The 27493-nt window shown below is 41.6% G+C and overlaps 1 protein-coding gene across 2 annotated transcripts; it reads right to left on the reverse strand.

Moving 5' to 3' along the window:
- Positions 1-406: 406 nt before the first annotated feature.
- ADIPOR1 (adiponectin receptor 1) lies at positions 407-27450 on the reverse strand. 2 transcript variants are annotated; one of them, XM_053243807.1, is made up of 9 exons: positions 27312-27450; positions 20041-20118; positions 17453-17670; positions 15698-15814; positions 14618-14789; positions 10867-11053; positions 9111-9298; positions 8319-8512; positions 407-6225 (listed from the first exon to the last, which is right to left on the reverse strand). In XM_053243807.1, the coding sequence occupies exons 3-9, from the start codon at positions 17591-17593 to the stop codon at positions 6097-6099; spliced, it is 1128 nt and encodes a 375-aa protein (XP_053099782.1). In that variant the 5' UTR covers positions 17594-17670; positions 20041-20118; positions 27312-27450; the 3' UTR covers positions 407-6096. The 2 variants fall into 2 exon arrangements, with proteins under 2 accessions (XP_053099782.1, XP_053099783.1); XM_053243808.1 differs by lacking the exon at positions 27312-27450 and adding an exon at positions 26764-27304.
- Between the last annotated feature and the right edge of the window lie 43 nt (positions 27451-27493).

Below are 27493 nucleotides of genomic sequence, written 5' to 3' on the forward strand. Positions count from 1 at the left end.
TTCGTACCCAAGCAGCTTGCTGTAATAAACATATTTGGCCTATTTGAGGCATTTCTTGACCTTTTATCACTGTAAATATTTCTCCACTGAAGCCAGTGTCTGTTTAAACCAGAATACATGAAGAGAATAAACAAGGGCAAGGATTAAATATGGGGTTATGTTTAGGGCAGGGACTTCATATAAAAGATGGTGCATTCACTTGGAAACAAGTTACGTGCAAAAAAAAGGCTTGGGAGTTCAGACACTGAGTGCATTTACATTGGAGACTGATTGATCATTAAGAAGAGGTAGCTGCTATAGTTACGCTTAGCCTTGTAGAATACAGGTACAGCACAAGTATTTTTCTGTAATGTGCAAGGAACAGTCTCAGGCAAGTTGGTGAAACTGTTTCGTCATTAACAAGATCTACTCATTAAAAATGTTTATTGCTGATAAACATCTTAAAATCTCCCCTAGTTTACAAACTGAATAAAAAGAGTTCATTGTTATATATACACAATCTTTTCCCAAAAAACAAATATTGAATACATCCGCTTTGTCTCTTATTTGAACATTTACATCTCTAAGCAATAGATCTATACCATTATTCCAACTATAATGGAGTCTCTCTGCAATTTATATCATTAATAACTCACCCTCAACTTCTGAAGTTTCAGATTTTAGATCACTCTCTCATTGGCTTTCTATCACAGCAACTGTTATGCTTCCTTCCACTACTTAGTTTGCCCTCTAATTCTAATCTTAATTTCCTCTTTTGAAAAACCCCATTGCCCTTTTTAAAACGTTGAGATTTTAAGCCACCTAGTTAACATTTGCAAGTTTTTCAATTTATCCTTATATCACCTTTCAAGTTCCATTTCATTCCTATGTGATTTGTGCCCATCGTAGCCAACAGGTAGAAGGGTTTCACACACACTAGTTAGCATGACAGGTGTTTTACCGCTGCTTGCAAAAGATGCTTTCATCTCTTGACCTTCTTGCCCTACCTTATAGATGAGCTCTCTGGTAAGCAGCTCTAGTCCACATGGCTTTCAGATTTGTTTATTTTAACAGATGTCTGTCAGTATGATCTTGTTCTTGAAGTTAAAAGCACACCATGTTTTCAAGATAGTTGCTTGGTACTAAAGCATGCAAAATGACTCCTTGCTCTCAGGAGTACTGCCCTTTCTCATCCACACTCGAGTCTAGAAGACTATAACAAGACTTTCCTCATTATTAAAGACCTGCAGGTATCACACTCAGACAGAAAAATTCTGCACAAAGCCAAAGCTGCTCAGCTCTTCTTTCTTTAGCATCAAAGATTCTTTATCTCAGTATGGGAGTATAGTTATTGTGCTCATGCCACTTTTGAGTTTAAGACTGGGCATTTGTACAATATCTAATTTCCCCCTTGGTATTATCTAATTCCAATTAGTCTCTTACAGATTTGCTTCATCAGTTCTTTAAGAACTCTGGAACAAAGCCTTAAAGCAGGACTGCACAACTTCAGCCCTCCAGCAGCTATTGGACTACAACTCCCATTATCCTCAGCAACAGTGCTCAGTAATCAGGGATAATGGGAGATGTAGTCCAACAAGAACCAAAGGGCTGAAGTTGTACAGCCCTGCTTTAAGATTATTTTTAAAGGTAACATTCCTAATTTAGTTTCAATAATTTAGTGAGGAAAAATCCACCCCTCTGTCGTTAGCTACTTGATATAAAGTGGGGGTGGGGGGACCTATCATCCTTAAGGAAGGTAAATTTAAAGTAGATTGGCAAAGGAGCAACTAATTCCTTTCTCCAAATACTCTAAGGGATTATTTTGTAGCTCCTTTGATCACCACTGTGTAAAGATGGCATTTAGCCTATACTAGGTTCTTGCCCACCCTTCACATAGGGCAACTGTGGGACAAACACAGGATAAGATCCATGGTGTTAAGACAGCAGAGAAAGGGGGCTTGTTTCTTCCACTTTCAGTCAAGAACTGAATTGTAAGGGTGCAGGAAGTTGTATGGACTTGTCTTATCAGAAAAGGGCATTACCTCTTGTAGAACTGTAAATGAATACAAAAGCAGCCAGCTGATCTTAAGTTTAAAATGTAATCCATAAGCCTGTTCTCTGTCAGAATTAGTTTATCAAGTTTGTGCACTGCCCCAAACATGTGTCTCTGGTTTACAGAATTCTTCAGGGAAAGGATATCACACTTTTGGCTAGGATACAGCTGATACCTAAAGAAAATGTCTTGCAGTTTTGTTATATTGAGTCATTTTCAAAGCAGTCACTAAAGGATCAACATGCTGATATGTTTTTGGTACACTTGAGGTAGATCACTTCAGCTTATTTTGTTTGGGTTTCTAGGATGGCTGAGGGAGGACAGACAGAATGGTGATCAAACCCCTTCCTGAATTATGGGGGGGGGTCATACTTGCTTGTTCTTATAAAACCACTGTTGGACAAGGAAAGTCCCATCTCTTAAGACACATCAATTTTCCTAAGTGCATAAGAAATTCCTCAGTGAATTAGGGCAAAGAACCTATGCACTAACTGCTGTCACCATAAAACATTTCTCATCTGCTTCCCTCTCTGGTGAGAGTTGCAAGACTTGGCAGACAGGCAAAGTGATCCCATTTCTATGCAGAAAAAGCCCTTTGAAATACCCAGGCTGCATTGTTCTTGCTTAACACATTTGGTAGCTAAGATTTATTTATCCAGCTGCTTTTGCACCACACAGGAAAGCTCAGGCAATTACTTCAGGGCAGCAATCCACATGGCATTAGCTTGCTGTTATCCCAGCACCAAAGAAGGCCTGATGTTTGAGACATTCATTCTGACAGGGAAGGGGCTCAAAAATGAAATACTGCCTCTCACCCTAGGAAGATAAGAGTCTGAGCTGCATCAGCTCCAAAAGCACTTGAAATCATTCAACTGGCTTTGAACCAATTTTGACTAGACACGCATAGTGCTGCCCGAAAGCCATCCTTCCACTCACATACATTGCCAAATTAAGGCTCAAACAAAACTGGGGAAGTTCAACTAAAGAACATACCACAGTTTCAGAACCAGATAATGACTGATTCCCAAGTTGTGTGAGTGGACTTCTGCTCAAGCAACTAGAATTTTCCCAAATGCAGCTTCCTGCCTCTCTCCCAAACCACTGAGAATGAAATGGGATGGGGAAAGTGGGGGTAGGGGGTTACTGATAAGCAGAGGCATTTTGCATGAGTAGGCTTTCACCCTCAGGTACTTCTAACTCAACTTTCAGCAGTTTCCCAAACTCTGTACCCGCTTTCCCATTTTTTGTGCAGATGCCTCCATCCCGGTTTTTGTGACTTCCACCCCTGCAGTCCTTCATCCCATGCCCTTCTGGAGGATTCCCTACCCCTCAAGAAGCTTGGGGGGGCATGAGGGGTTGCAACAAGGAGGATGGGATAGGAAAGCTCAGTTGCTACCCACAGTGTTTTTAGGCTAATCTCAGTCATTTATACCTGGTTTCAGCAAGGAGCACACTAGTCAATATAAGGCTGCAATGCCATGCTCAAATGGACTAAGTGTAGCAAGAATTTTTGAGCAGTTTATGTAAGAAGATACTGGAATGTAGTAGGAAGAAGGAAAAAGCAACCTGCAGGGACAGCTTCCATTCTGCCCTTGGGATCCTCTCCCAAGTAGAGATTAACACTGTTTGAGCCTCTATAAGCACAATTATAGCACCAAACAGAGGCAACATAATCCAACTAGCAGCATTTAGTTTGGGGTGTAATCTAAGAGCAAGTATATCAAAGGAGAAGGGAGGGTGTGTACTTTATTGGTGGGGAAGACTCTCAACCAGGGGAATCAAAAAGCCTGTAGATAACAGGGTATGTTTCCCCATCAGCACTGAGAATCAAGCAGAATCTGTACCAGTATAGTAGACCTTACTACTTAGTCAATCCCCAAATACCAGCAGAGATCAAACACGTTCATGCCTTTCCTGCCAAAGGAGACACACTTCATGGTCTGATAATCACAATTTGGGCAAATTACATCAAACACTTACTAAATGATTCAGTGGAACTGGGGATACTGGAAGGGAGAATCCAGTTTATAACCTCTGCTGAGGAAAGAAACTCCTCCACAATTGAATTGTCCACATGTGAATAAGGAAATCCAATCAGAGGGAAGTGATGAAGATCTCATGTTCCTAAACCACAGCAACAGGAGGATTACTCCATAGCAGACAATTTCATTAAGGCAGGGGTAGGCAAGCTTTGGTACTCCACCACTGGGAGTTGTAGTCCAACAACAGCTACAATCAGGGGGCAGATCGACAATTAAGCAAACATTTGCAATTAACACATGCCACCATTAGGGAGAACTGAGCCCAAATTTCCCACTTAAATCATAGCTTCCCCATAGGAATCAATGGGAAACTCAAAATATTAGTACCTCCTGAATGGCTGGGCAGAAAACCCTTAAATTTCACATGGAGTTCCTACCTGATGATAGAATTAAATGTGTGGACGTGCAAAGAGACTAAAAATCAATGGATGGGCTTCTCTTCTTGCACATCCAACATTTAATGCCATCATCACATAGGCACTCCATGTGAAATTTAAGGGCTTTCTGCCCAGCCATTTGGGAGGTATTAATATTTTTGAGTTTCCCATTGTCCCCTATGGAGAAATTATCTGATGGGGCCTCCATATTCAATTCTTGCACACAGGCCCCTTTGAGGTTTGTCATGCCCCTGGCTGGAGTGCCAAAGGTTGGCTACCATTGAAGGGTTGAAGCAGCTTAAACATGTTGACTCTGATAATAAAAAGGATGCACCACTCTGAAAAACCTTAAGCAGCGCAGGTCCTTAAGCAAAAAATATCAAGGGCTAGGTATGTAATGGCCAGCATTGGTAAGGACATTCCAGGTTGTCCAGAAGCATAGAGAGACCAAGGATATACAGCTGCTGAGCCAGCAAGGAGAGGAAAGACACCCACTCTTACACTTCCTAACATGGGACACAATGCTGGACCTTCATCTTTCTCCCCTTTGTTCTACCTTCCAGCAGCTATAACCAGCAGCACAAAACTGCTTTTAAAACCCAGGAGCTTCCAACACAGTCTGTAATGCCAAGCATGGCACCTGTATTTATTTAAAAACAGAAATTCCCCAGGGTTGGATGGCGGCAGCAGCAGCCATGCACTTCAGCTCAGAAGACTGCAGAGCTAATGACACAGGTGCTTTAAAAATATTTAAGTGCCATACCTGCAGACACTGTGGGATGTTTTGGGCTGCCTCAGACAAGGGCAGTCAAATGCATCCCTCCAGGGGAGAACTATCTGCAAGCATTTAAAATGAACTCCTGAATTGCTCAGCATAAACAGCTTCAGACCTTTTGTTTCAGCCACTTCAGCATAAAAGCTACAGCAGCTCTAAACACCCCCATCCCCACTTGCAATACCATGATCTCCAGTAATAATTTGCTGGAGAGATACCAACATTTTTTTTTAAAGCTTAATATTAAATATTAAATACTCTCATTGTAGGCATACATTACTTTGTCAAGAAAGACAAAACTCAAGTGAAATGGCCCTATATGTTCTCCTCTGAGTATTCCTGCTATGAGCTGCCAGTGCTCGACCACACAAACACAAATCTCCTAAAGATAGAGAGGAGAAATTGGGTATTTGATGGCGTGCGCGCTCTCGCTCTCTCTCTCTCTCTCACACACACACACACACTCACTCACTCACTCACAGGTCTCTTCAAGCATGGGGTAAATTTGCAGCATCAAAGAGCAGTTAACAGGCCCCTTTCCTTTTTTGCCAGATGCCAGAATTTCTCTGATGTCCAAAAAACCTCCAATGTAATTCCTGTGAAGTCAACTCATTTGTCAAGAAGGGGCTTGCTGCTGGAGGCACTTCCGCCCAGTGGACAGTGTTTGCAACCCCCCTCCCATCCCCATCCCAGCCAGTCCTCCTGAGAGAAGAAAAGCCAGGAACAGCCCATTACCAACTTTGCTAAATTTCTCTTTTCTCTTTCTCTTTTTCTTTAAGGGAAAAAAAAAGCGTTCAGAGTTTTCTTTTGATTTTAGCAAATAAGTCATTTTAAAAGCACTTGGGAAGCTTGTACTAAAGTATGCAGTTCTCAGAGAAGAGAGTCATCAGTACATCCTCCTTCAAGTCCATAACGGAATTCCTGCAAATTGGAGACTCCATAGAAATGGACAAAGGCTGCAGCTACCACCAGCACGTGAAAGATCTGGTGCGACTGGAACTGTGGAAATTCAAGAGAAGCATTAAAGACTAGACAACTACAATTAGGACTGTTCTGGGAAGGGGGACTTTCTCCTGTACCAGCCTGCCAGGTAAGCTAGCTACTATGCTCAAAAGAAATTCACTGTCCTCTAAAATCATGCTGGAAGCACAATACATTTATTTAAGAACTGGTAAGGCAGCTACTGGTCAGAATTTTACAAATGGAACTGACTAAGAAAAGCTTGCCTGGGACCAGTTAGTCAGTTCTAATTTCCGATCTAAAAGTGAAAACTTCTTCATTTGAGTTCCACTTAGAGGTGTTAAACACTACCATTAAGATGAGGTTACTGGCAAGCAGTGTCAGTAAACATTTATATGACTCAGTTCAACCAACATGTGATGCAATATATACGTGTGTGTGTGTGTGTGTGTGTGTGTGTGTGTGTGTGAGTGTGAGAGAGAGAGAGAGAGAGAGAGAGAGAGAGGAGAGCTAGTCTTGTGGTAGCAAGCATGACTTATCCCCTTAGCTAAGCAGGGCCCACCCTGGTTGCATATGAATGAAAGACTTGATGTCTCAGTACTGTAAGATATTCCCCTTGGGGGATGGAGTTGCTCTGGGAAAAGCATCTAGGTTCCAAGGTCCCTCTCTGGCATCTCCAAGATAGGGCTCAGAGAGATTCCTGCCTGCAACCTTGAGTGGCTGGTTTTTTGTTTTTTCAATCAGAGCGGACCATGTTAATCATTTAACAAATATGTAAGATCACTAATAAAATTAGATTAATGCAGGCTGTAAGAGTAGAATCACAGTTCCACTGAATTTGGGCAGATGATATTCTATTAACAGTACTAGATCTGATTTTGGTTTTTCTTGTGATATTTGGAAAATATGATTGTTAAATGTACTGTGTTATTATGTGATACTGTTCTATGTTATGTGAATATTGAAAATATAATTTTAAAAAATGTGATAAAATTTAAATGCTTAATAAATTAAACAATATTTATATCTCTAGTTCTACTATTGCTGAAACATAATTCATCCCCACTGTTTTAAATACCAAAATCTAGTAGCGCAGTGCTCCATTCACAAATCTCTCAAGATCCACCATTTGGGATTTGCTGCCATGACTTTCAGCACATATGGAACAATGCTGAGAGATTTCAAGGTAAGCACTCTGACAGTCACCATTTGAAAGAAATATAATTGATTGATTGTTTTTAATGTTGTTTTAGAATATTGTTTAAAAAATTTTTTAATTGTTGTGTTTTAAATGTCTTGTTTTTGTTTTTAACTAATGTTTTAATGCAGGGGCAGAGCTATAATTGAGCGAAAGGGTTCAAAGAACACAGGCCCCCCAGCTCCTGAGGGCCCTCCAGATCCATCCCTCCCTATTTTCTTCATTGTCTCCCTCACTCTGTGGGGCCGCCTGAGAGAGGGATGAACACGGGCCTCCTCTCCCCTAGCTACGCCCGTTTTAATGTTGTTTTAATCTTGTTGTAAACCGCCCAGAGACGTTAAGTTTTGGGTGGTATAAAAATACGAATAAATAAATAAATAAATATTACTGTATTCACCATTTTAGAAAATATGTTCTAGGGTCTTGAAGCATTTTTAAAATAAAATATGCCTCAGGCCTTCTCTGTTGCTGCCCCAAAACTCTGGAATGCACTCCTTGTCGAGTTGAGAGCCTCCTCATCTTTGGCAAATTTTAAAAAGGCCTTAAAGACTTGCCTTTTCACCCAAGCTTTTTAATTTAGTTGTGGCTTTAAACTGTTTTAAGGTTTTTACTTTTGTGTTTTAACTTTTTAAATGTTGTTTTAAGCCATCCAGAGACGGACGTTTGGGGCAGCGTACAAATTTGATTGATAGATTGATAAATATTTCCCCTCAGAAGAGCCCTGTACTATGTGAAGTACACCTCAACAGAACAGAGTAATTTCAGACACCAAAAAAATGCCAAACGTGCTGCTTGCTATGAATACACCTCTGGATGGCAGATGCTGCCCGCCCCCACCAAATGTATGGCCTAGTGATTCTACCAGGTATTCCTCAAACATAGCCACAAGGATCACAGCAGATAACAAACAGTTCCTACCGAGGGTCAAACTCACCCAAATATCAAACTTTCCAGGAAAGAAACGCTCTGGAATGCGGGCAGCATACAGCCCAGCTCCCGTTATGTACATCACAGCCATGAGGAAAAACCAGCCCATCTGGCCCACAGTAGTGGCTTTTACAAATCCTTCTGCTATGGTGAAATGCATTGTAGGCACAACACCACTCAACCCCAGTCCAAGGAACACTCCTGTGAAAGAGAGAAAGTTCTCAAGTCAGCATTCAAAAGTCAAGCATCCAAAAGAAGTAAGCCCATCCAACTATATCCTGGACAGCAGAGGCTGTTTCATTAAGGGAGAAAATAATACTGCTAACAGAGGAACTCTAAGGGGAAACCGAGTTCCAGGAAGCCTTGCCTTACACATTTCTAAATTCAGGATATGCCCTTCATATCTTGTGTGTATGAAACGAAACAAGGCCAAAGTCAAAGTAGCCTCTACAATCACCAAAAGTATAGTTCATGCTTGTTCTAACGCCAGCACAAATGAGTATAAACTCTCTAAGTAACAAGCAAGCACTGTTTGTTTTCCCAAGCTGCCAATCACTTCCACCTCTAGAAAAACCCAAATTATACACTTTTTACAATCCTTATTTATGGAATTGTGAGTCCACTGCCACGAACTTTCACTCTGGGGGACCCAAGCCTCTCACAGTTGGAATAATTTTTCAAAATGAGTTTCAGCCTCCTTGACTTTAAAAATAAAATTACTTTTTGGACTTCGGTTCAAGATATCAATCCCTAGGCACTAGGATTATCATTTTACAATGCAAACAGAAAGCTCTCCTACCTGCTCTAGTTTGCCTGTGCTTAGGTGTTGCAAATCGGTCCCACTGTGCAACAATGATTGCTGAGATACCCAGAACACACACAATGGAGAGGTAGATAAGTCGAGGCTGAGGAGAGCAGTAGAAGGAGTAGTACAGCCACGGGACGAAGCTCCCCATGATCAGCAGAGCTATTCCAGAATAATCCAATCTAGAAAGCAAAAACCCAGAAGACACAAAAAGCTCAGACAGAACTTAGGCACAACCCCCAAGTCCCATACCCTACTGCAACTAAGAGCAAGTATGGGTACATGAAATCATTACACATTCACCCCCCATTTACCATGCCTCCACTTCCCTCCCTATCATCTCCCTTGCGTCTGTTCCTAGATTGTGAGTCCTTTGGTGTAGGGACCTGTGCTGCCATCTGTTGTAAAGTGCCATGTACAACAGTGCAGTAATATTTAGCACATTTGGAAATTGGTGATTGATTAAATTTGGTTTAAGAGAGATTCCAAGGCATTGGTAAGGGAGATCTGTGATCATCTGTTTCCAGGCTCAATCCAAGGTGTTGGTTTTAACCATTAATGCCCTCAACAGCCTAGGACCAAGTTACCTTAAGGACCACCTTCTCCTGTATGGAGCCTTCCAATCTACATATGAAGGCTTGCTCCAGGTAACTCTGCCAAATGAGGTCCAGCAGGAGTCTACTAGAAGCACAGCTTTTTCCAGTGGTGGCATCAACTCTATGGAAGAACTTCTCTGGGGAGTCACTATGCTCCTTCACTTTCCCTTCAGGCATCAGAATAAGATATGGCCTAATGTAAAGCCTTTGGGCTTAGTTTTTGATTTATGGACCCCTGGTTTGCAACTGGATTCTGGTTCTTTAAACTGACAAGTATTTTTGCATCCAGGATTTTTACAGTGTTATTGTTTTGTTGTTTAGAAACATAAATGCCTTTAATCACTGTCTGCAAATGAGTAATTTTCAAATTGTAATATAGTTGGAGATTCAATTTGAATATTGCTTAAGATAAAATAAAAACCGCATTTTCCATAAGAAAATCTATTACAGATTTGACTGTGGTACACATGTAGACTTTTAACCAGGAGATACTACATGACAAAGCTTGGAAAGAAGAACACAACATGTTCATATTCAAAGCTAAATTTGTCTCTCGGTTCACAAGCAGAAGTATTTGCAGAAATGTGGGTTTTATTTACATGACTAGGACTATGCAGTATATTGAAAGCTAGGTTCTGCAGTGTCAAATCTGAGGAATTCTTTGGTTTTTAAAATCAGTCTCAGATATGTAAAGAAAAGTTTTGAAGATCAGTCTCAGTTTAAGCAGATTCTGAAATATACTAAACTTCATTATTTCTTCACAATTGCTTGTTCCTTCCCCTTACTTTACTAATCTAACTACAAAACAGATAATGCTAAAATTATTTCATTGATGCCCCAATATTATCTACATTTCAAAGGGAAACAAATGGGAAGTTTCACAAATGATTTGGGGGGTTTTTGACCAAGAAAGTTACACACTATAGTATGAAGATATCTCCTATACACCGTGGCTAAAGTTATGTATTTCTGTTAAGTGCTGCCCTATAAATAATTTTGTAAGAGCGCTAGTGTATTGTACTTAGACAACTGACACCAGCTTAGCATACTAAGCTGTTGAGGGATATTAAAAAAAATAAAAGGCCTCCTTAGAAAAATAGTATTTGGGAGCAAGAGTTGCTTCTTTTCAAACCTTTCCCCCGCAGTTGACTTACTTGGAAAACGTCCGAGACACCTTTTCTGAATGACAATAGACTGTGTGGAAAAGCCAGGAAAAGCTGAGGCACAGCACTGCTCCAAGGAAGAACATTCCGAACACCACCTTTTCCTGGAGAGGGGCCATGAAGTACATATTTGGCCTGAGCATGGTCAAAATTCCCAGGCCAAGAAACAAAACAAAACCTGTAATAAGAACAAAGCAATGACATGTTTATATATGACAGGACCAAAAGGTCTTCCAAAACATCAGGAAATGCAATTGCAGCAACATCTCTATTCTCCCTCTCCATGCCTTGCAATTTCCAAGGCAGGTGGCAAGTAATTGGAAATAAAATGTGTTATTTTTGTAACAAAGCTCTCAAGCTTCAACGAATGAGTCACTGTAGGGAAGTATGGTTTTTCAGTCAATCCTTCCAACAAGCAGAACTTGCCATTTGACTGAGTAAGTGTGCTCTAAATGAAACAGCTACTACACACTGGTTCACCTAGCAAAGCTGTAAACTGACATTTGGAATTATTTTATACAACCTGACTAGTCTACTGTGTTAGCAGAAAGATGTGCAATGCTATTTATAATACAATCGCCACCTCTTCAGAATGGATTTCTGAGACTATTGTCAAATGGGCCTTCTTTAACTTGCCAATGGTAATTATGACGAATATGACAAATATTTATATTCCGCTTTTCAACAGAAGTTACCAAAGTTTACAGAGAGAGAGAGAGAGAGAGAGAGAGAGAGAGAGAGAGAGAGAGAGAAAGAGAAAGAAATAAAGGCAGGCTCCCCTGTCCCCAAAGGACTCACAATCTAAAAAACATACGACAGACACCAGTAACACCCCCTGGAGGGTTGCTGTGCTGAGACTGTATAGGGCCAGTTGCTCTCCCCCTGCTAAATAAAGAGAATTGCCACTTTTAAAAGGTGCCTCTTTGTACAGTTAGGATTAGAAATGGTTATGCCAAGGATATTTTATCAGCTTTATGAACTGATTTCTAACACGAACGATTTTTTAAAAATTGGAGCTAACTTGAACATCCTCAGAATATTTAAATACTGAAAAAGCAGGACGGCCATTAGGTTATAAATGACATGAACTCATTCTACAGAAAATGAGCACTCTCCAAGAGTCAGGGCTTAGGGTCATTAAAATCCTCTTTTATGCTTTCAGGATTGAGAAAACATTTTGATGCAATGCTACAATGGGATGCTCAACTATGCTGAGGTGCTATTCAGTGCCAAGTTGCAAGACCCACCCTATTTGTCTGTTATTCCCTTTTACTCTGCTCCTTTAACTGTACAGATCAAAACTAATCCTCTTTCAGAGCCCTTCAGAAGCCTATGGAAAAATGTTGCCACTTCCCACTTCTGGAATGAATAGGAACATGAGTATTAACCATCTGAATCCTCTTTGGATGTTGTGATTTCAGACAGGAAAAACTGTTTGCAACAAAGCTACTAACGCTGCTAGTTTCAAAACTTCTCCTGGAAATAAAATCAAGCTTCCAAATCCTCACTATGAAAGAGATCAACATGCTTTGAATGAGTATCTGGGTCTTTGGGGAATGGGAAGGAAATCCTTTGGTTGAAAAACCAAGGTGGAAGCCAACATCAAAGCAGGCTGCAGAGTCTGGCTTCTAAGCCAGCTAGAATTAAATGGTAGTACACAAGCCTGAACCCTCCAGCTCTGGATGCCAAATAGTTTCAAATTGATTCATTTATAAAGCCGTTTATTTAACACATTTCTTTTCTATAAGGCAACTACTTTATTTACAAGATAGAACACCACTTACTTTTACTAACAAAGATGGAACAACTGGCTTATATTTAGGGTGCTTATAGACAGAAAACTCGGAGTCAGGTGCTTTGATCTATCACACCTTATGCTTTGTCTATATGTATGTCTTTGCTAATCTCCATACCAATCATGGCAAACCAAGAGGCTAGATCTTGGTCTAGCAGGATTAGCGCAAGCAACACAGTCCAAAAATAGCAGTCATTGCAAATAAAAGCCAAGGCTAGTTTGCACCTCTTCTTTAGGGCACCTCCTCTTTCCCCACCAGCTTCACCTCCAATCTAGCTACAAGATGCAGTATCAGTTTCTGTTGCAACTGTGAGCCTTCAAGTACAGTGCTCAGGAAAATATCTGGGGCAAGAGTTCTCAATTTCCTAGAAGGCTACCTTCTAATGTAGGCCAGTGCTCCAACCACAAGTATGCTGCAAATATGATAAGAGCAAATTGCTCTGCAGCTGAATAGTCTGCCTGTCTAACAACCACCACAGAAGCTAAATCTGACCCATGGATTTTATTTCAGATTAGCTGAATGCAGTCTGCAGGTCTTAGCAGGATTAGTTTACTGTAGGTCTAACCCTTGTCAAGTGTTGTTCTAAATCCAGACTGTTGAGAGGGCAGCAGTGTTCCCTCTAACAGAAATTCCCAGCTGTTGCTAACTACAACTCCCAGCATTCCCAGCCAAAGGCCATTGCAGCTGGAGATGCTGGGAGTTGTAGTGAACTATATCTGGGAATCCCAGTTAGAGGGAACACTGGAGGGCAGGAGAAATCTATACAGTATGTAACAGTCATCTGAATAAGTAAAAAAGAGCTTCCAACCTACCTGTCAGAATCTGATTGTCACAGGATGCAAAGATGTAGACAAATGTATATTTAAAAAGCTTTCTATATACTCCTGTATTTCACTTTGAAAGTACCAGGTGTACCTCCCTAGCATGTAGTTCTAGTCATCAGCACCTACATGAGAACAACTGATATTCACTGATGAGTAGCTGCAGTATTAGCTTTGAACTCTGATGTATTCCCAATTCAGAATAAAGTGTGCGGTGCAGTGGCATTACTAATATTCCTGCAATAGAGACCAGATCATGTGCCACCTTTTGATATTAGCCTTATTCTTTAATATCCCAAAGTCCATAAAAATGCAATTCACTTTCCTAATCAGCAAAGTGGCAATATGATAGCATGTTAAAAGGAAAACAAGGAAAACTGATAAAGAAGCTTTCAGGTGGAGAGCTGCCAATTAAAGTTCCCATTCAAGTTACTAACTCTTCAGTTCCACGATTGAATGTAATAGATGATATCCATTTCATTTTACTCTTAATATACATATAGCAACAATGTAAATACAGCTCAAGCTATACACACATTGCCCCAGAAAACACAATGGAACCTAGATTTCATATAATGATTTTTTCTATTTTATTGTACCTAAAAAGCTTATTTGCTGTAAAAAATCCTTGGGTTTTTTCGCAGCAGGGTATCAAATGCCAGGGTAAAGGCTGGAAAAAAGTTACTAGACACCTTAATTTGTCCATTCCTAGCCAAAATGATACTCAGTAGATGGCAGGGAGGGAGGGGTAGAGGCTACAACAAGCAACTGTCCCAAACAGCCATACAGACTTCTTAAAGCATTAGTCTAGTTTAAAACAAAACACAAAAAAACTTCCTGTGCCCTTGCACATTTGTTTGTTCTCCTGCAACAAAACATCAAAATACTCCTAGAACTGTAGGGTTACAGAAAGGACCAGAACATCAAAATTCAAGCCTGTTCAGGGACAAGATAATTTAATCTCTTAAAAGGTTATGATGCAAGTCACGTGCCACAAACAAAAGTGAGCAAAATGTGCTGTGTCAAAAGTTATGGCTATTTCTGATATGCTCAACAGGATGGAGAAAGATCTACTTGAGAAAGCCTTTCCTAACAGCAGCACAGAAGTTAGAGGTTCAGAGTCACCTAATAAGTGCGTCCAGATGTTTCCGGTCTCTGTGTGTATGCGGAAGATACTCTTGAAGCAGGCCCTGAAAGATGGCATAGGAGGCCGATGTCCATGAAGCAGGTAATCATTATCTTTCAGCCAGTCAGGCAGCACATCATAGGGGATGACCCTCCAGCGACCTTCCCATACCTGCAATGCACCAAACCATGTAGACAGTTATTGTCTGGTAGCTCCTTGGTACAAGGGTAGTCAACTGCCATTCCAAGGCCACCTAGATAGCTTTTAAATTTATTAGCCTTTCCTGTGCAATGTGATTAAGTACTTTGCTCCTTATCACAGCCAACACTTAGACAACTCCAAGCAGATAATTTACAATATGAACCCTGCTGGCCTCTCCAACAGAATACTCTCAATCTGCCCATGTTCTGGCAAAAACTTAGCATCTGTGTTCCCATTAGCTCCCCTGACATAGCACACCTCCCCACTTGACTCCTTGACACCTACTGCATCCTCAGTGGCAATCATAGAGGTATAAGCAGTCAGCCATTAGGACTGGACATGATAGTACCAAGAGTTGGTGCATTAGTACTTTCCATCTAAAACTTCATTTCAACACTATTTTTAAACAGAAGTAAAATTGAAGCCTCTAAGACACAACTGGCTATATCAGCTGGAACCGCTCTGCAGGGAGAAGCAGTACATCTTACTTTCAAACCTGTAAGGCTCCACACCTCTTAACTGTCTCAATCCACTGGCCAAGGGATTGGTCTGCTTTCACAAACCCAAGCAGCAAGCTGAGTTCTCTCATTTCCAGGAAACAACTTGGCTGCTCCAAGCTTGTATGAGGCTCTAGATCCAACATCACACCCAAAATTATACAATTTTCCATGAAATAAAGAAAGATGGGGAGTGGAGGTGGTCACGCAATATAATGGGCTGTATCCAGACTAACGTCAGTGGAAACTGCTCCTGCTTGTGCAAAGACCCTTCCTGTTTGTGCAAGGAGTTTCCAGTGATGGAGCATTAAGTCTGGGTTTTGAAGATGAAGCAACAGTTGCTCAGATCACTGATAATGGTTAAGACTGTGAGCCAATTACCTTGTATACAAATTCTTCCATTTTTTCCATAGCATGATGTGCTTGCAAAGGGAGTGTCAGCACTCGCACTTCCTCTTCCTCTTCCTCCTGGGTTGCTGGGCATGGCTGGTCTTGAGCCTAGGAAGAGAGGCTCGTTAAGCCTGGATATACCGGGAGGATATATTGGAAGCTTTGGGGAATTTGGAAAATCTATTTCCAATTCATGATGAAATATGAACTACACTAATCTCCATAATACTGTCAAATCAACTGATTTTGTGGGGGATCAGGATGTTCCAGAGTGAGAACAGGAAAAAAATTCAGGCTTATGGACTATGTTGGGGCACAGGCACTGGTATGCAAAGACACCATCCTACAGGGGGCTGAAAACAGCACTGTTCTTACTCCTCCATGTTTGTCAAAGCTCTAGCTAGATGCTTCAAGAAAAGGAGCATGAGATTTCCAGAAATCTTTTTTGGGCTTGTGAGTTTTTGCACAGAACAGGACAGAAGAGTTGGGAGCAGGGCAGATGGTGCGTGGTAGGCAGCAGGATACAAGAGACAAAGACACTAGGAGGGAAAACCATCACAATACTACAGCCACTTAGAAAGGAAACTCCCTCAGTGACTGCCTGCACATGTAACATTACTATCAAACACCACCAGAACAGTAATCCCATATTAGCTTGAATTCAGAGCAAGGATTAAAGCAAAGGCTTTTCCGTCTTACAACTAAGAGGGCAGCCCAAACTGGCAACTCAATTTCCCTCCCTGGCTGGAGCCCAGGAAACAAACTAGCAGCCAGCCAAAGCAGAAAAGAAAAGACAGACTCTCCTTTTCATCTGTTTGCCTCCATAACAGTGACTTCAGTGTAGAATGTGTTTTCACCATTTCAAAGCTCTATTCTGTTACATTTTCAGTATAAAAAAAAAGGAAGAAAGACTAGTTCTCAACTGCAAGAAGAGGTTGTTCTAGTGGGGGCGGGGGGGATCCTGATGTGCATGAAGAATAGGCAGTTCCACAAATTGGCACCCAGAATAGGAGTAGGCTGGCACAGCTACAAATTTTTCCTGAAGGCTCACAGACCAGCACCAGTTAAACACACCACTGCAAGAGACTACCCAGTATGGAAACTATGTGCTTCAGATTTTGCCCTGCATCCAGATTCATCAACATAAATTAAATGCCATTTAGCTCAGATTGTAAGGATGTCAGACTTGGACCAGGAACATCTGGATTCAAATTCCGATTCAGTTATGCAGGTCACTGACCATCTTGCAGTCTATCCTACCTCACAAGGTTGTTGCGAGGATAAAGTGAAAAGACTCCCAAGTATATCACACAGTACAAATGGAATAATAAATAATGCACTGAGATATGTGATCCAGCACTGTGAAGAATAGCCAACAGATGAAGGTCAGACCTGAAGATCATTCAGGCTCCCACTCTCCTGGCTGAAATTACAACTACAAAGCTGCTAATAGGATTCTTCAGTATATTTATGGCTACTCTAAAAGGACACTGCAAGAACCTTAATACCTAGACTAAATGCTGAGAAACTTGTTTAGGACAAATGTTTGGAAATTTCCCCATCACATATTTAGATACGCCTTCCTGCAAACAGTAGGGTTTACCTAGACTTTGCATTTTTCCAGTAGATAACATACATTTCCTGAAAGGACAGGGCTTGAAATCACTCTTCTGTTTGTGGAATTATTGCAAAGAAGTTTTAGTATAAAGACCTCCACATTCAGCTTCCTGATATAAAGTTACTTACATTGGCTGAATTGGTTGCCACTTGGTCTCCTTTCTCCTCTAAGAGGGGTCCAAGCTCGGCCAGCTCCACATCTTCCCCCTCTCTGCCATTATTTGAAGGTCCATTTCCTTGGCTGGTTACTGACCCTTTACGGGACGACATCTGGTCAGTGGACAATAGACTGACTTTTGCAAATCAGATTGTGCAGCAGGCCTCTCCAGCACCCTTATGAATGCCCACTAGGAAGAAGAACAAGTTATTTTGCAAATGTTCTAAAGATGTTTTTCCTTAGGCACACATTGATCATTTCTTCCTGGCAAACATGGGAACCTTCCAAATACCCTTTTCCACATTATTGAATGGGAGGCTATCACCCAGTTGAAGAAATCGTAGTCTACTGTATGAGTTTCAATCAATTACACTTATGCAATAGTACAAACAGTTTTAAATGAACTGGTTAAACTTTGGAGATGTGTTACTAAATTTTTAACTCCCACCTACTACTCTACAGTTATTTTAGGAATATTCCTAGCTTTAAGTCCGTCCTCCCAACCCAGATACAGGCAAACCTCGCCATTCCTAGACCCAACATCCACGGTGAAGTAATTGATATCAGACATTGGCATTCATGGGGGAGGGGGGAGTATTAGTTTTCATATCTGCAATTTCACAGCCGAGTAATTGACACCCAACCTCGGCATTCTCGGAGTGTGTGTGTGTGTGTGTGTGTGTGTTAATTTTCAAGTATCCGTGGTGTTGAGGTGGCCAGAAGTGACCTCCAAAGTCATCTTTAAATTTTCTCAAATGACCTCCAAGGTAATTTCCAGTCACCATTTTGGGAAAGGGTGCAATTTTGTGGCTCATTTATTTTTAAACATACCCACCCCCACCCCCCGATTTTTCATGGAAAAATGGGGGATTCGGGACTTTGGGGGGCATTCCTGGAAAGCTGGAGACCTGCTGAGCAAGGTAGGAAATTTCCTATTTTTGTGCCTGTTCTTGCCGTTTCCCCCCAATTTTTTGGAACCTGAGCACCACACCCCATCCCCATTGCCTTAATGCCCCATTATCCACAGTTTTGTTATCCAAGGTTGTAGCAAAGAATAGAACCCCCACGGATAACAGGGTTCACCTGTATTTAGAATCTTTTGGTAGCAGAACTTGAAGAAAGCCTCCAGAACTGCACTTCTAAGGAATCACATCCAAAGTACAAGTGACTGGCAGTCTTACTGGGTTAATGTTGCCTGCCAATACACAGCACATTCCAAATAAGACTTCAAAGTGCTATGGGTTCAAAGCTATCCATGGACAGAGGTGCGACAAAATAAAAACAAGCTATTTGGATTCAAAGCCCTGCTGAAGTCTGTACAATAAAACTGCATTTAACCTTTATTTGAGACTAGTCAAGATGACTCATCCAAAGGTGGACAAGGAAAGACATGTGTTCTGCATCCCAAAAGGGGGGGCGGGGGAGACAGCAGATGCCAGTTGCTCAAAGAAAAAGCTACAGAAACAAAGACATGGATCCAAACCCCAACTTGTACAAGCTGGAGCCACTCTGGAGGATCAGCAGACCAATGTTCTCTCTAATTTTTTTCATCTGTGTGTGGAATGAGTTTTGTTCTGGGTGGCAGTAGCAAGGCAGTGTGTGCGCACATGCATTCAGAGTGGGGCCTTCCTGATTCAATCTGAGTGGGATCTGGAATTAACTGAGCAGACATCCAAAGATGTGTGAGCGTGCGCACATGCGCAGGCCTTAGAGGGAACACTGCAGCAGCCCTTCACCAGACAACATGGCACAGGATGGTGCAGTTTAGGGAAGAGGGGAATGCTGGCAATTTCAGCACCCCAGGCACAAGCAGGGTTTCAGATCCAAGTCATAACAGATTGTAGATGGGAGAAGCCAAGGATTATGGGGAAAGGACATACAAAAAAGTGTGTGTGTTGAGGAACAGGATTCAACTATACTAAAATGTACTCTGAATCCACCAAATGAGGAGGGTAGACCATGCCTCCACTCTGGATTTAGCACATTGGCCTGCCTCGGAGGACTGGTCTACACGCCAACCCCAATTGGTAGACCAGCTCTCCCCCCAAAAATGGTACTCGAAATTATTCAAGCTCAAAATGGGGTAGTTTGGTTTCAAGATCGAAACAGGCCCTTTATTTTAAGGATGATTCATTTCAAACTTGAAACACTCGAAACGTCCATTTCAAGCTCGAACTGATTTGCACATTCCTAGTTAACCCACTGCTGGGTCTTGGACTAAATCACAATTGTTAAACAGAATACCAGGATTACAAAATTTAAAATTGTATTAGTGCACATATTTGGCAATGCAGAGGTACTCTAAACAATTAAATGCTTTCCCTCTTCAAGATGGAAGCAGCAGCAACTGTCCTATACTTTAAAGGGCACTGGAAAAGTTCAAGAGTGAAAACATGTGACCTACAATCTCTGACAATGATTTGCTCATTGGCTTCAAAAGTAGTAATTTAACCTCACTAGTTTAAGAGAAACACCACCTTCATAGTTGAGAGGACAAGAGTTTGAATACAGACTCCAGGCATTAATGAAAAACAAAATAACTGGGGAAAGAGTTTATTACCTTAAGAGGAAAAGATGCACTTTGCAGGATACTGGCTCACACAGCTCCACCCAACTTGCCGTTCCAGCTCTGCAAAGCCTAGAAGCAGGATTTCCATGGATTAGAAGTGTACATGTTTGTTCCATGGTTCAGGAAAAACTTGTTTGACATTTGCCCAACTGTGCTTAGGTGTTGTTCAGTTCCAAAGCTCTCCCTAATTACTCCCTTGTTATTTCCTTCCTCTTCGTTGCAATGTCCCTGTCCTTGTGTTACAAAGAGCTATTCCTTCTAACCAAACTTTTAGGAAACCTATCAAAAATGTTCCCATTCTAATTTGCATCTCATTTTTATTCAATATTTTGCTTTTAGAAAACAGTTGCCAGAGATGCGGGACTTGTGCCATAGCTTCTTTATGAGCATATAAGTTCAACTATTTATATAATAAAATCAAGCACATTCTTCTTGCAGTGTTGTTTTTTAAAGGAAGCTTGCATTCCAAAAAGACAGTTTGTTCATCATTACCAAGCATCTTCTAAAATGTGCAACTGCAGTGAAGAACAAGGCACATGCTAATATGTGCAATCAGTTCACACTGGGCCAACAGACTGCACCAGACCTCACTACTCACCAGGACCCTAGAACATGCCTCAGAATCCTTAACATGGTTTCTCAAACTACACACAATTCATATGGAGCACTGGCCAGATCTGTTGGGTCTCACTGTTGCCCTGTGTGAATTGAAAATGCATTTTACAGCACACTCAACACTCCCCTGTAGCTGGTGCAATGCATGGAAATACTGAATGGAAGAATTGGTGGGCCCCAGTCCTGGCATCACTGTTTACAGATATTGACCGAACGGCCCATATCCCTGAGGACTTGCCATTGTAGTCCTAATACATAAAAAAGGAACGTGGGAAGATGCTGTAAAGTACAGGCCAATAAGTTTGCTTAGTGTGTATGCAAAGCATTTGTGCACCAAATAATGTGAATGGATGGACCAAGAAAATATTCTGGAACAGGAACAAGCGGGATTTAGAGCTGGTAGATCAGTGATGGATCACTGTGTTGTGTTGCAATATTTAATAGAAAAACATGTGCATGTGGGGAAAAGACCACTTTATGTAGCCTTTATCGACTTTCGAATGGCTTTTGATTCCATATCTAGAGATATCTTTGGGCAAAGTTACTCAAAACGATAATCGATAAAAGATTGTTATTGATTTATAGACTGCATGAAAATTCTACTCTCTGCGTACACCTTAATTCCACTGGTCAGCTTTCAAGGATGATTCCAACAAAAAAAGAGGATTAGACAGGGCTGCATATTAGTCCCCTTCTTATTTAATTTTCACGTTAATGGCCTACTTCAGTGGTTACAAGGATCGGACATACTTGCCCCCAAAATGGCAGACAACAATACTCATGTATGCCGATGACGCTGTGATCTTGTCTCAAACCAGAATAGGTCTTAAGAGAGCCCTGGACATTTTGGCCTGCTACTGTAAGGAGGAACATCTAGCATCTAATTATACCAAACGAAAATAGTCCGCTTTAGTAATAGACACAGGTGTTTTAACTGGTCAACTGAAGGACACAAAATCGATCAAGTAAAGCAATTTAAGTATCTGGGGATGGTTTTTCAATTTAATGACCATAAAACTGCTCACACTAGATCGGTGATAGACATGGCTAGGCACAGTATTACAGCCATTTTGAAATTCTTCTAGTTGCAGGGAGGGAATTACATTCCTGCAGCCATTAAACTTTACATGGCTAAAGTAATTCCCTAACTTCTTTACGGGGTACAACTGGGGCTGTATACCAACTTTAATGAACCTGAAAGAATTCAAACGGGCTTTCTGAGATCTATATTCAGTGCGCCTAATTGTATCCCCAATTTGGTGATCCACCTGGAAGTGGGTATACAGTGGTCCCTCGACTTACGAAGTTAATCCGTTCCGAACGCACGTTCGTAGGTCGAAATTTTCGTAAGTCAAAAAGCGCACCACGGAGGTCTGGAAACATTTGTAAGTCGAGGAAACTGCATCTAAAAATTCGTAAGTCGAGGAAGCCGCATCTAAACCGGCAACGACTTCCGGTCATTTTTGTCGTTCGTAAGTTGAAAACTTCGGATGTCGAGTAGTTCGTAAGTCGAGGGACCACTGTACTTAAACTGGAATCCAGGGCTTGGTTATTAATGATATTTACTAGATCAAACTCCATCTTCATCTGGCATCCTCATCTTATTCCAAAATTTCTTTCAGTTGAGCCTCAGTCATCTTGGTGTCGTAAAACAACTGATCAACTCCGTCAAAGTGAGCTATCACCTGCCTTATTGCTGGAGCTGGGTGAGAATGTGGCCCATAGAATGGTGCGACAAAGATTGTTTGATATAGCCACCCAGAACAAGGTGGCTTGTTTGCCATCTTTTTACAAATCTTTATATACTAAGGTGGATCTTGCCCCGGCAACATATCTGTTCACAATCACCTTAGGTAAATTCCGATGGGCATTCTCTAGGGCTAGATTTAATGCTTTCCCATCGGCAATGCTTTATGGGAAATATGTGAAATTACCCTATGAAGAACGGAAGTGCCCCTGTGGTGAAGCGGTTGAAACCGTGGCCCACATATTGTTAAAGTGTTCAATCTATCAGGAGATAAGATATCAATTAATTAGCCCACTGATGAAAGACTTGAAGGGTCAATCTGACGGTCTTGTTGTAACACGTTTACTGGCTGATAAAGATGCAATAACTTCTTATGCAGTAGCCAAATATTGTTATGTGGCCACTAGATTGTGAATTTTAAAGGAATAGTTGATTATATAGTACTATGTGTCTTAATGCCTTAATGTTTTAATTATATATATGTACATATTTTTCACTTTCCCCCCCTTTTTTAATTAATCTATTCTGTTAATCTTTTTGGTCAAAGACCGTTAATAAATGATGATGATGATGACGACGACGACTGAATGGAAGAATAACGGTGTTAAAAATAACTTGTCTTTCAAGGAACTTATTCCTCCAATGCTGATCTTCTCATTAAGGAACCCCTTGGAACCCATCAAGAACCCAGGCCAGGGTTCTTGAAATCCACTTCTGTACAACTTGCATTATTGTGTATGGATGCAGTGTTCATGATCAGTTCACTTTTATCCAAGTTAAATAAACTAGTCGCTTGATGCAACATAATCTCCCATAAAGTTTTTCTTCCTGTGTGCTTTAGTATTGGCTGAACAAAAATTTAAGATAGTATCTCACTGAAATAGCTGGAGGTCTCCTAATTTCACAGAGCACCATACTTGTTCCATACTTCTGCAGTTAACTCTTAAGAAAATCACTTTTCATAAGTAGCATTTTCATCTACAGTCTGCTACCTGGTATAGTCAATATACAAGCATAGAACAGTGGTTAGAGTGTTGGACTAGGACTGGAAAGACCCAAGTTCAAATCCCCATTCAACCATGAAACTCACTGGGTGACTCTGGGCCAGTCATGTATCTCTCAGCCTAACCTACCTCACAGGGTTGTTGGGAGGATAAAAATAAGCATGTATACCGCTCTGAGCTCCTCAGAGGAAGAGCGGGATATAAATGTAAAAAATAAAATAAATAATAAATAAATGTTGTGAGAGATAAGACTAACTTTCATTATTGTGTAGCTCATGAGCATGGCTCTACCACAAGACACTGTTTTCTATTACTCTATGCAGGCTTGCCAATAATGAAGCAGAAGAGCCCAAAACAAAGATCTCCTAACAAGAATGGCCCTATCAAATGCTAGGTCTACTGCTCACAGACATGTCAGAACACTCCATTCAAAAGTCATCATATGGACTGATAAAGAATAAATATTATTGTCTTGGAGATCATTCCAGTCTTGCTTTATGATAAGTTGCATTATAAGTAATTCCTGTACTCTGTTTTTAGCCTACTTTCCAGCAGGCTTATGACATCACCCAGTATTCTGTGTGTGTGTCTGTCCATGACACCTCAATGGCGTAGTTTGTGATGATGTCATCCACCCTGATCCCAGATGGAGGACATGTAAACTTTGGGCTAACTTGTGAACCGCTTAACCGATTTCAACCAAAATTGCTGCAGCTGCGGGGACACCTAGGGACACCCCAATGGCATAGTTTGTGATGATGTCATATACCCCAATTCAAGATGGTGGTCATGTGAACATCTGAAGCTCAAGTGGGTTAATTTGTGGACTCCCTAACCCATTTGAACCAAATTGGGTACAGTTGCAGTGAGTGACACACAGGGACACCTCAATTGCATAGTTTGTGATGATGTCATCCACACCAATTCACGACGGTGGATGTGTAAACTTTGGGCTAACTTGTGAACCGTTCAACCAATGTGAACCAAATTTGCTACAGCTGTAGGGACACCTCAATGGCATGGATTGTGTTGATGTCATCCAACCCAATTCAAGATGGCGGACACGTAAACTTTTGAGGTGCAAGTGCACTAACTTGTGGAAAGTAACCGATTTGAACCACATTTGCTACAGCTGTAGGGACACATAGGGATGCCCCAACGGTGTAGTCTGTGATGATGTCATCCACCCCAATCCAAGATGGTGGACATGTGAACCTTTGAGAATAAATGCACTAACTTGAGGACTGTCTAACCGATTTGAACCAAATTTGGTACAGTTGTAGTGAGTAACACACAGGGATACCTCAATGGTATAGTTTGTAATTATGTCATCCACCCTGATCCAAGATGGCAGATGCATAAACATTTGAGGTGCAAGAGATCTAACTTGTGGATCTCGATTTAAACCAAAATTAGTCCAGTTGTAGAGTTGTAGAGACAGTGAAAGGAAAGTAGGCCGATTAGTTCTTACTAGAACAACTTGTTGTGAACTGTAACTGCCCAACTGGAATGAAAATACTAAGCCTGATGTTTCTTGGTTCCAAATAATTCTATGCACCTATCCTAACTCGGCAAAGAGGCACCTTTTAATGTGGTGATTCTCTTTATTTAGCAAGGGGAGTGTAACTGGCCCTATCCACTCCCAGCACAGTACTTCCAGTGACAGTTGCTGGTGTCTATCTTGTGTTTCTTTTTAGATTGTGAGCCCTTTGGGGCCAGGGAGCCATCTTTCTTTCTTTCTTCATTCATTCATTCATTCATTCATTCTCTGTGTAAACTGCCCTGAGCCATTTTTGGAAGGGTGGTATAGAAATCAAATGAATAAATAAATAAATAAATATTTAGTTCTCAGTATTCCAGTTATAGATTCCGACAACCCCATGTTCGCTCGAGGACCCTAACATTCTGGCCTGTCATTTTAGAGTAGGTACCAGTCTTTGTGTAACCTCAGCTGTTCTTGTTTCACAGAATAATGTTAAAGAAAGACTTCCTTATTAAGAAAGAAATGACAACATATCCTCTTGAATTACAAGCTGAAGGGCTACAGACGGTAGTAGATGTGATAGTAAACAGCAAGAGGACAGAAACTTCAAGTCCTAAAGATGACTTTAGGTTCCTTAGTACCAGAATAAGTCCTTCTGGCACTACTTTACAGCCAAGTGGACAACAGGAAGAATACCATGCCAACTGGCATTCCTCCTTGCAATAGGGGAAAACCATAGGCACAACTATGACAAAGTTACATCTTTTTCTAGGAATGGCATAAGCCTGCTCACCAGAAGCAAAGTATAAAAACCACTAATACCAGAAGAACTGGACTTCACAAACACTGCCCTACATCCTTGCATTATCCTGTTCACTGCCTAGTGAAAGTTAAAACAGCATTTCTGCACATGGTCTGCTTGATATTAGACTAACTCACTTCATTGTTTGTTAGTATTTCAAACAGTTTTCTATCTTTGTTGCAAAATAAGTAGTTTTGAGACCTGCATTGTTTGTGCCTGAAGAGTCACAGACTTCAAAAACCCTCTCAGCATTGCACTCTCACATTTTGCTGTGCAGGTCAGAGCATATAGTACAAAGGAGGCATTATAAGATCCAAATACAGAGCTCAAGCACTGCAAACTATAGCACATCAAAAAGTCAGAAGGCAAAGTGGCCTTACTAGTACTTGCTTCCTAGTCAGTTGACTGAATAGGCAAAGTGACAGCCAAGTAATCTAACCAACTTAGATCTGCTCTGGACAGTAACAGAATACAACAAAATTTCATCATCTTGAAACTATGAGATGTAGAAAAATCAGAGCCCTGTAGAACTTTAAAGACTAAGACATTTATTATAGTATAAACTTAAAGTAATACATTAGTTAGCCATTAAAGACACAAGGCTGTTTTTGCAACAACAGAGTAAAATGGCTTTCCTTTGGAAGTTATTGAATATAGCAGGCCGATAAATGGACTCCCGTTTAATGAGCTCAGATATCTACCATCATTAGGTAGCTATGAAATATTTTTAACCGGAGTGTTTAAAGAGGGAGATGGCCTGATTTGGGAATTCACAGAAAGAATTAAGAATTAAGAAAAGCAAGAGGAGGGGCAAGAATACTACTACTACTACAAATATGTACATACTGCTTTTCAGCAAGGGTTCAAAGCTACTTATATAGAAAAAAAAAAACAATAAATTAATAAGGCGGCCCCCAGGCTCACAATCCATAAGGCTGACACCAGCAACAACCAAGAGAAGGATGCTGTGCTGGGGTTAAACAGGCAGCGACTTACAGAGCGATGTTAGCGTAAGAAAACAAGCCTTAAACAGCCCGCCGCAAACCGAGAAAAGCACCATTACCCGTGGGAGTTCCATCTCGGAGCTAAATCGTCTCGTCTGGGAATGATCGGACAGGGCTCGATCCGAACAGAGGAAGCGAGTCCTTAGCACAGCGCACCCTCCGCAGGACAGGAGCATCACATGTCATCCTTCCACATGGAGCCTTTAGGGCTGCTCTAAGCTGCTTATGCCCCGGATTAGCAGCCAGAGCACAAAGCGGACGGCGCAGGGGCCGCCGCCGGCGGATGGTGAGAGCAACACGTCTTGGCCAAAGAGCAACGTCCGCTTGCTTCGCGACGGGAGAGCGAAGTCTGCAGCCCGGAGCTGGCCTGGAAGGCCGAGGCGACCAGGGAGCACCCACGGAAAAAGGAATGTGGCGCGGCCTCCCTTGGCGGTCTAGCGACCCGCCGCCCGGCTGCCCCTTCCCGTGTGGCCGTGGCCGTCTCCAGCCCGAGCCGAGCCCTGCGCCGTGACCCCACCCACAGACCTCCCCTCGCTCCGGGCGCGAAGCACGGCAGCTAAAAGAGCCGTCGGGACCCTTCACGGCGGCATCTCGCTCTCACACGTACCGGACTGCCCCTGCCGCTACATCCCGCGAGGGTGGGGGTAGGCACCGCCGGCAGCGTCTCCAAGCAGCAGCAGCACCGGAAACGGCCCCCGCAAAGAGAGGCTACTTCCGCTTAGAAATGTCAAGATCATGTGACACAACAGAAGGGACGCTTCCGACAACAGAATGTGGGAGGGAAAGCAA

The sequence above is a fragment of the Hemicordylus capensis genome, chromosome 4, assembly GCF_027244095.1.
Source record: "Hemicordylus capensis ecotype Gifberg chromosome 4, rHemCap1.1.pri, whole genome shotgun sequence".
Lineage (NCBI taxonomy): Eukaryota > Metazoa > Chordata > Lepidosauria > Squamata > Cordylidae > Hemicordylus > Hemicordylus capensis.

Coding starts and splice junctions, on each gene's coding strand:
- ADIPOR1 (XM_053243807.1), bottom strand. CDS start 17,593: ATGTCGTCCCGTAAAGGGTCAGTAACCAGCCAAGGAAATGGACCTTCA. Junction 9,299..10,866: donor GTGTCTCGGACGTTTTCCAA/GTAAGTCAACTG, acceptor TTTGCTTTCTAG/ATTGGATTATTCTGGAATAG. Junction 8,513..9,110: donor GCACAGGCAAACTAGAGCAG/GTAGGAGAGCTT, acceptor TCTCTTTCACAG/GAGTGTTCCTTGGACTGGGG.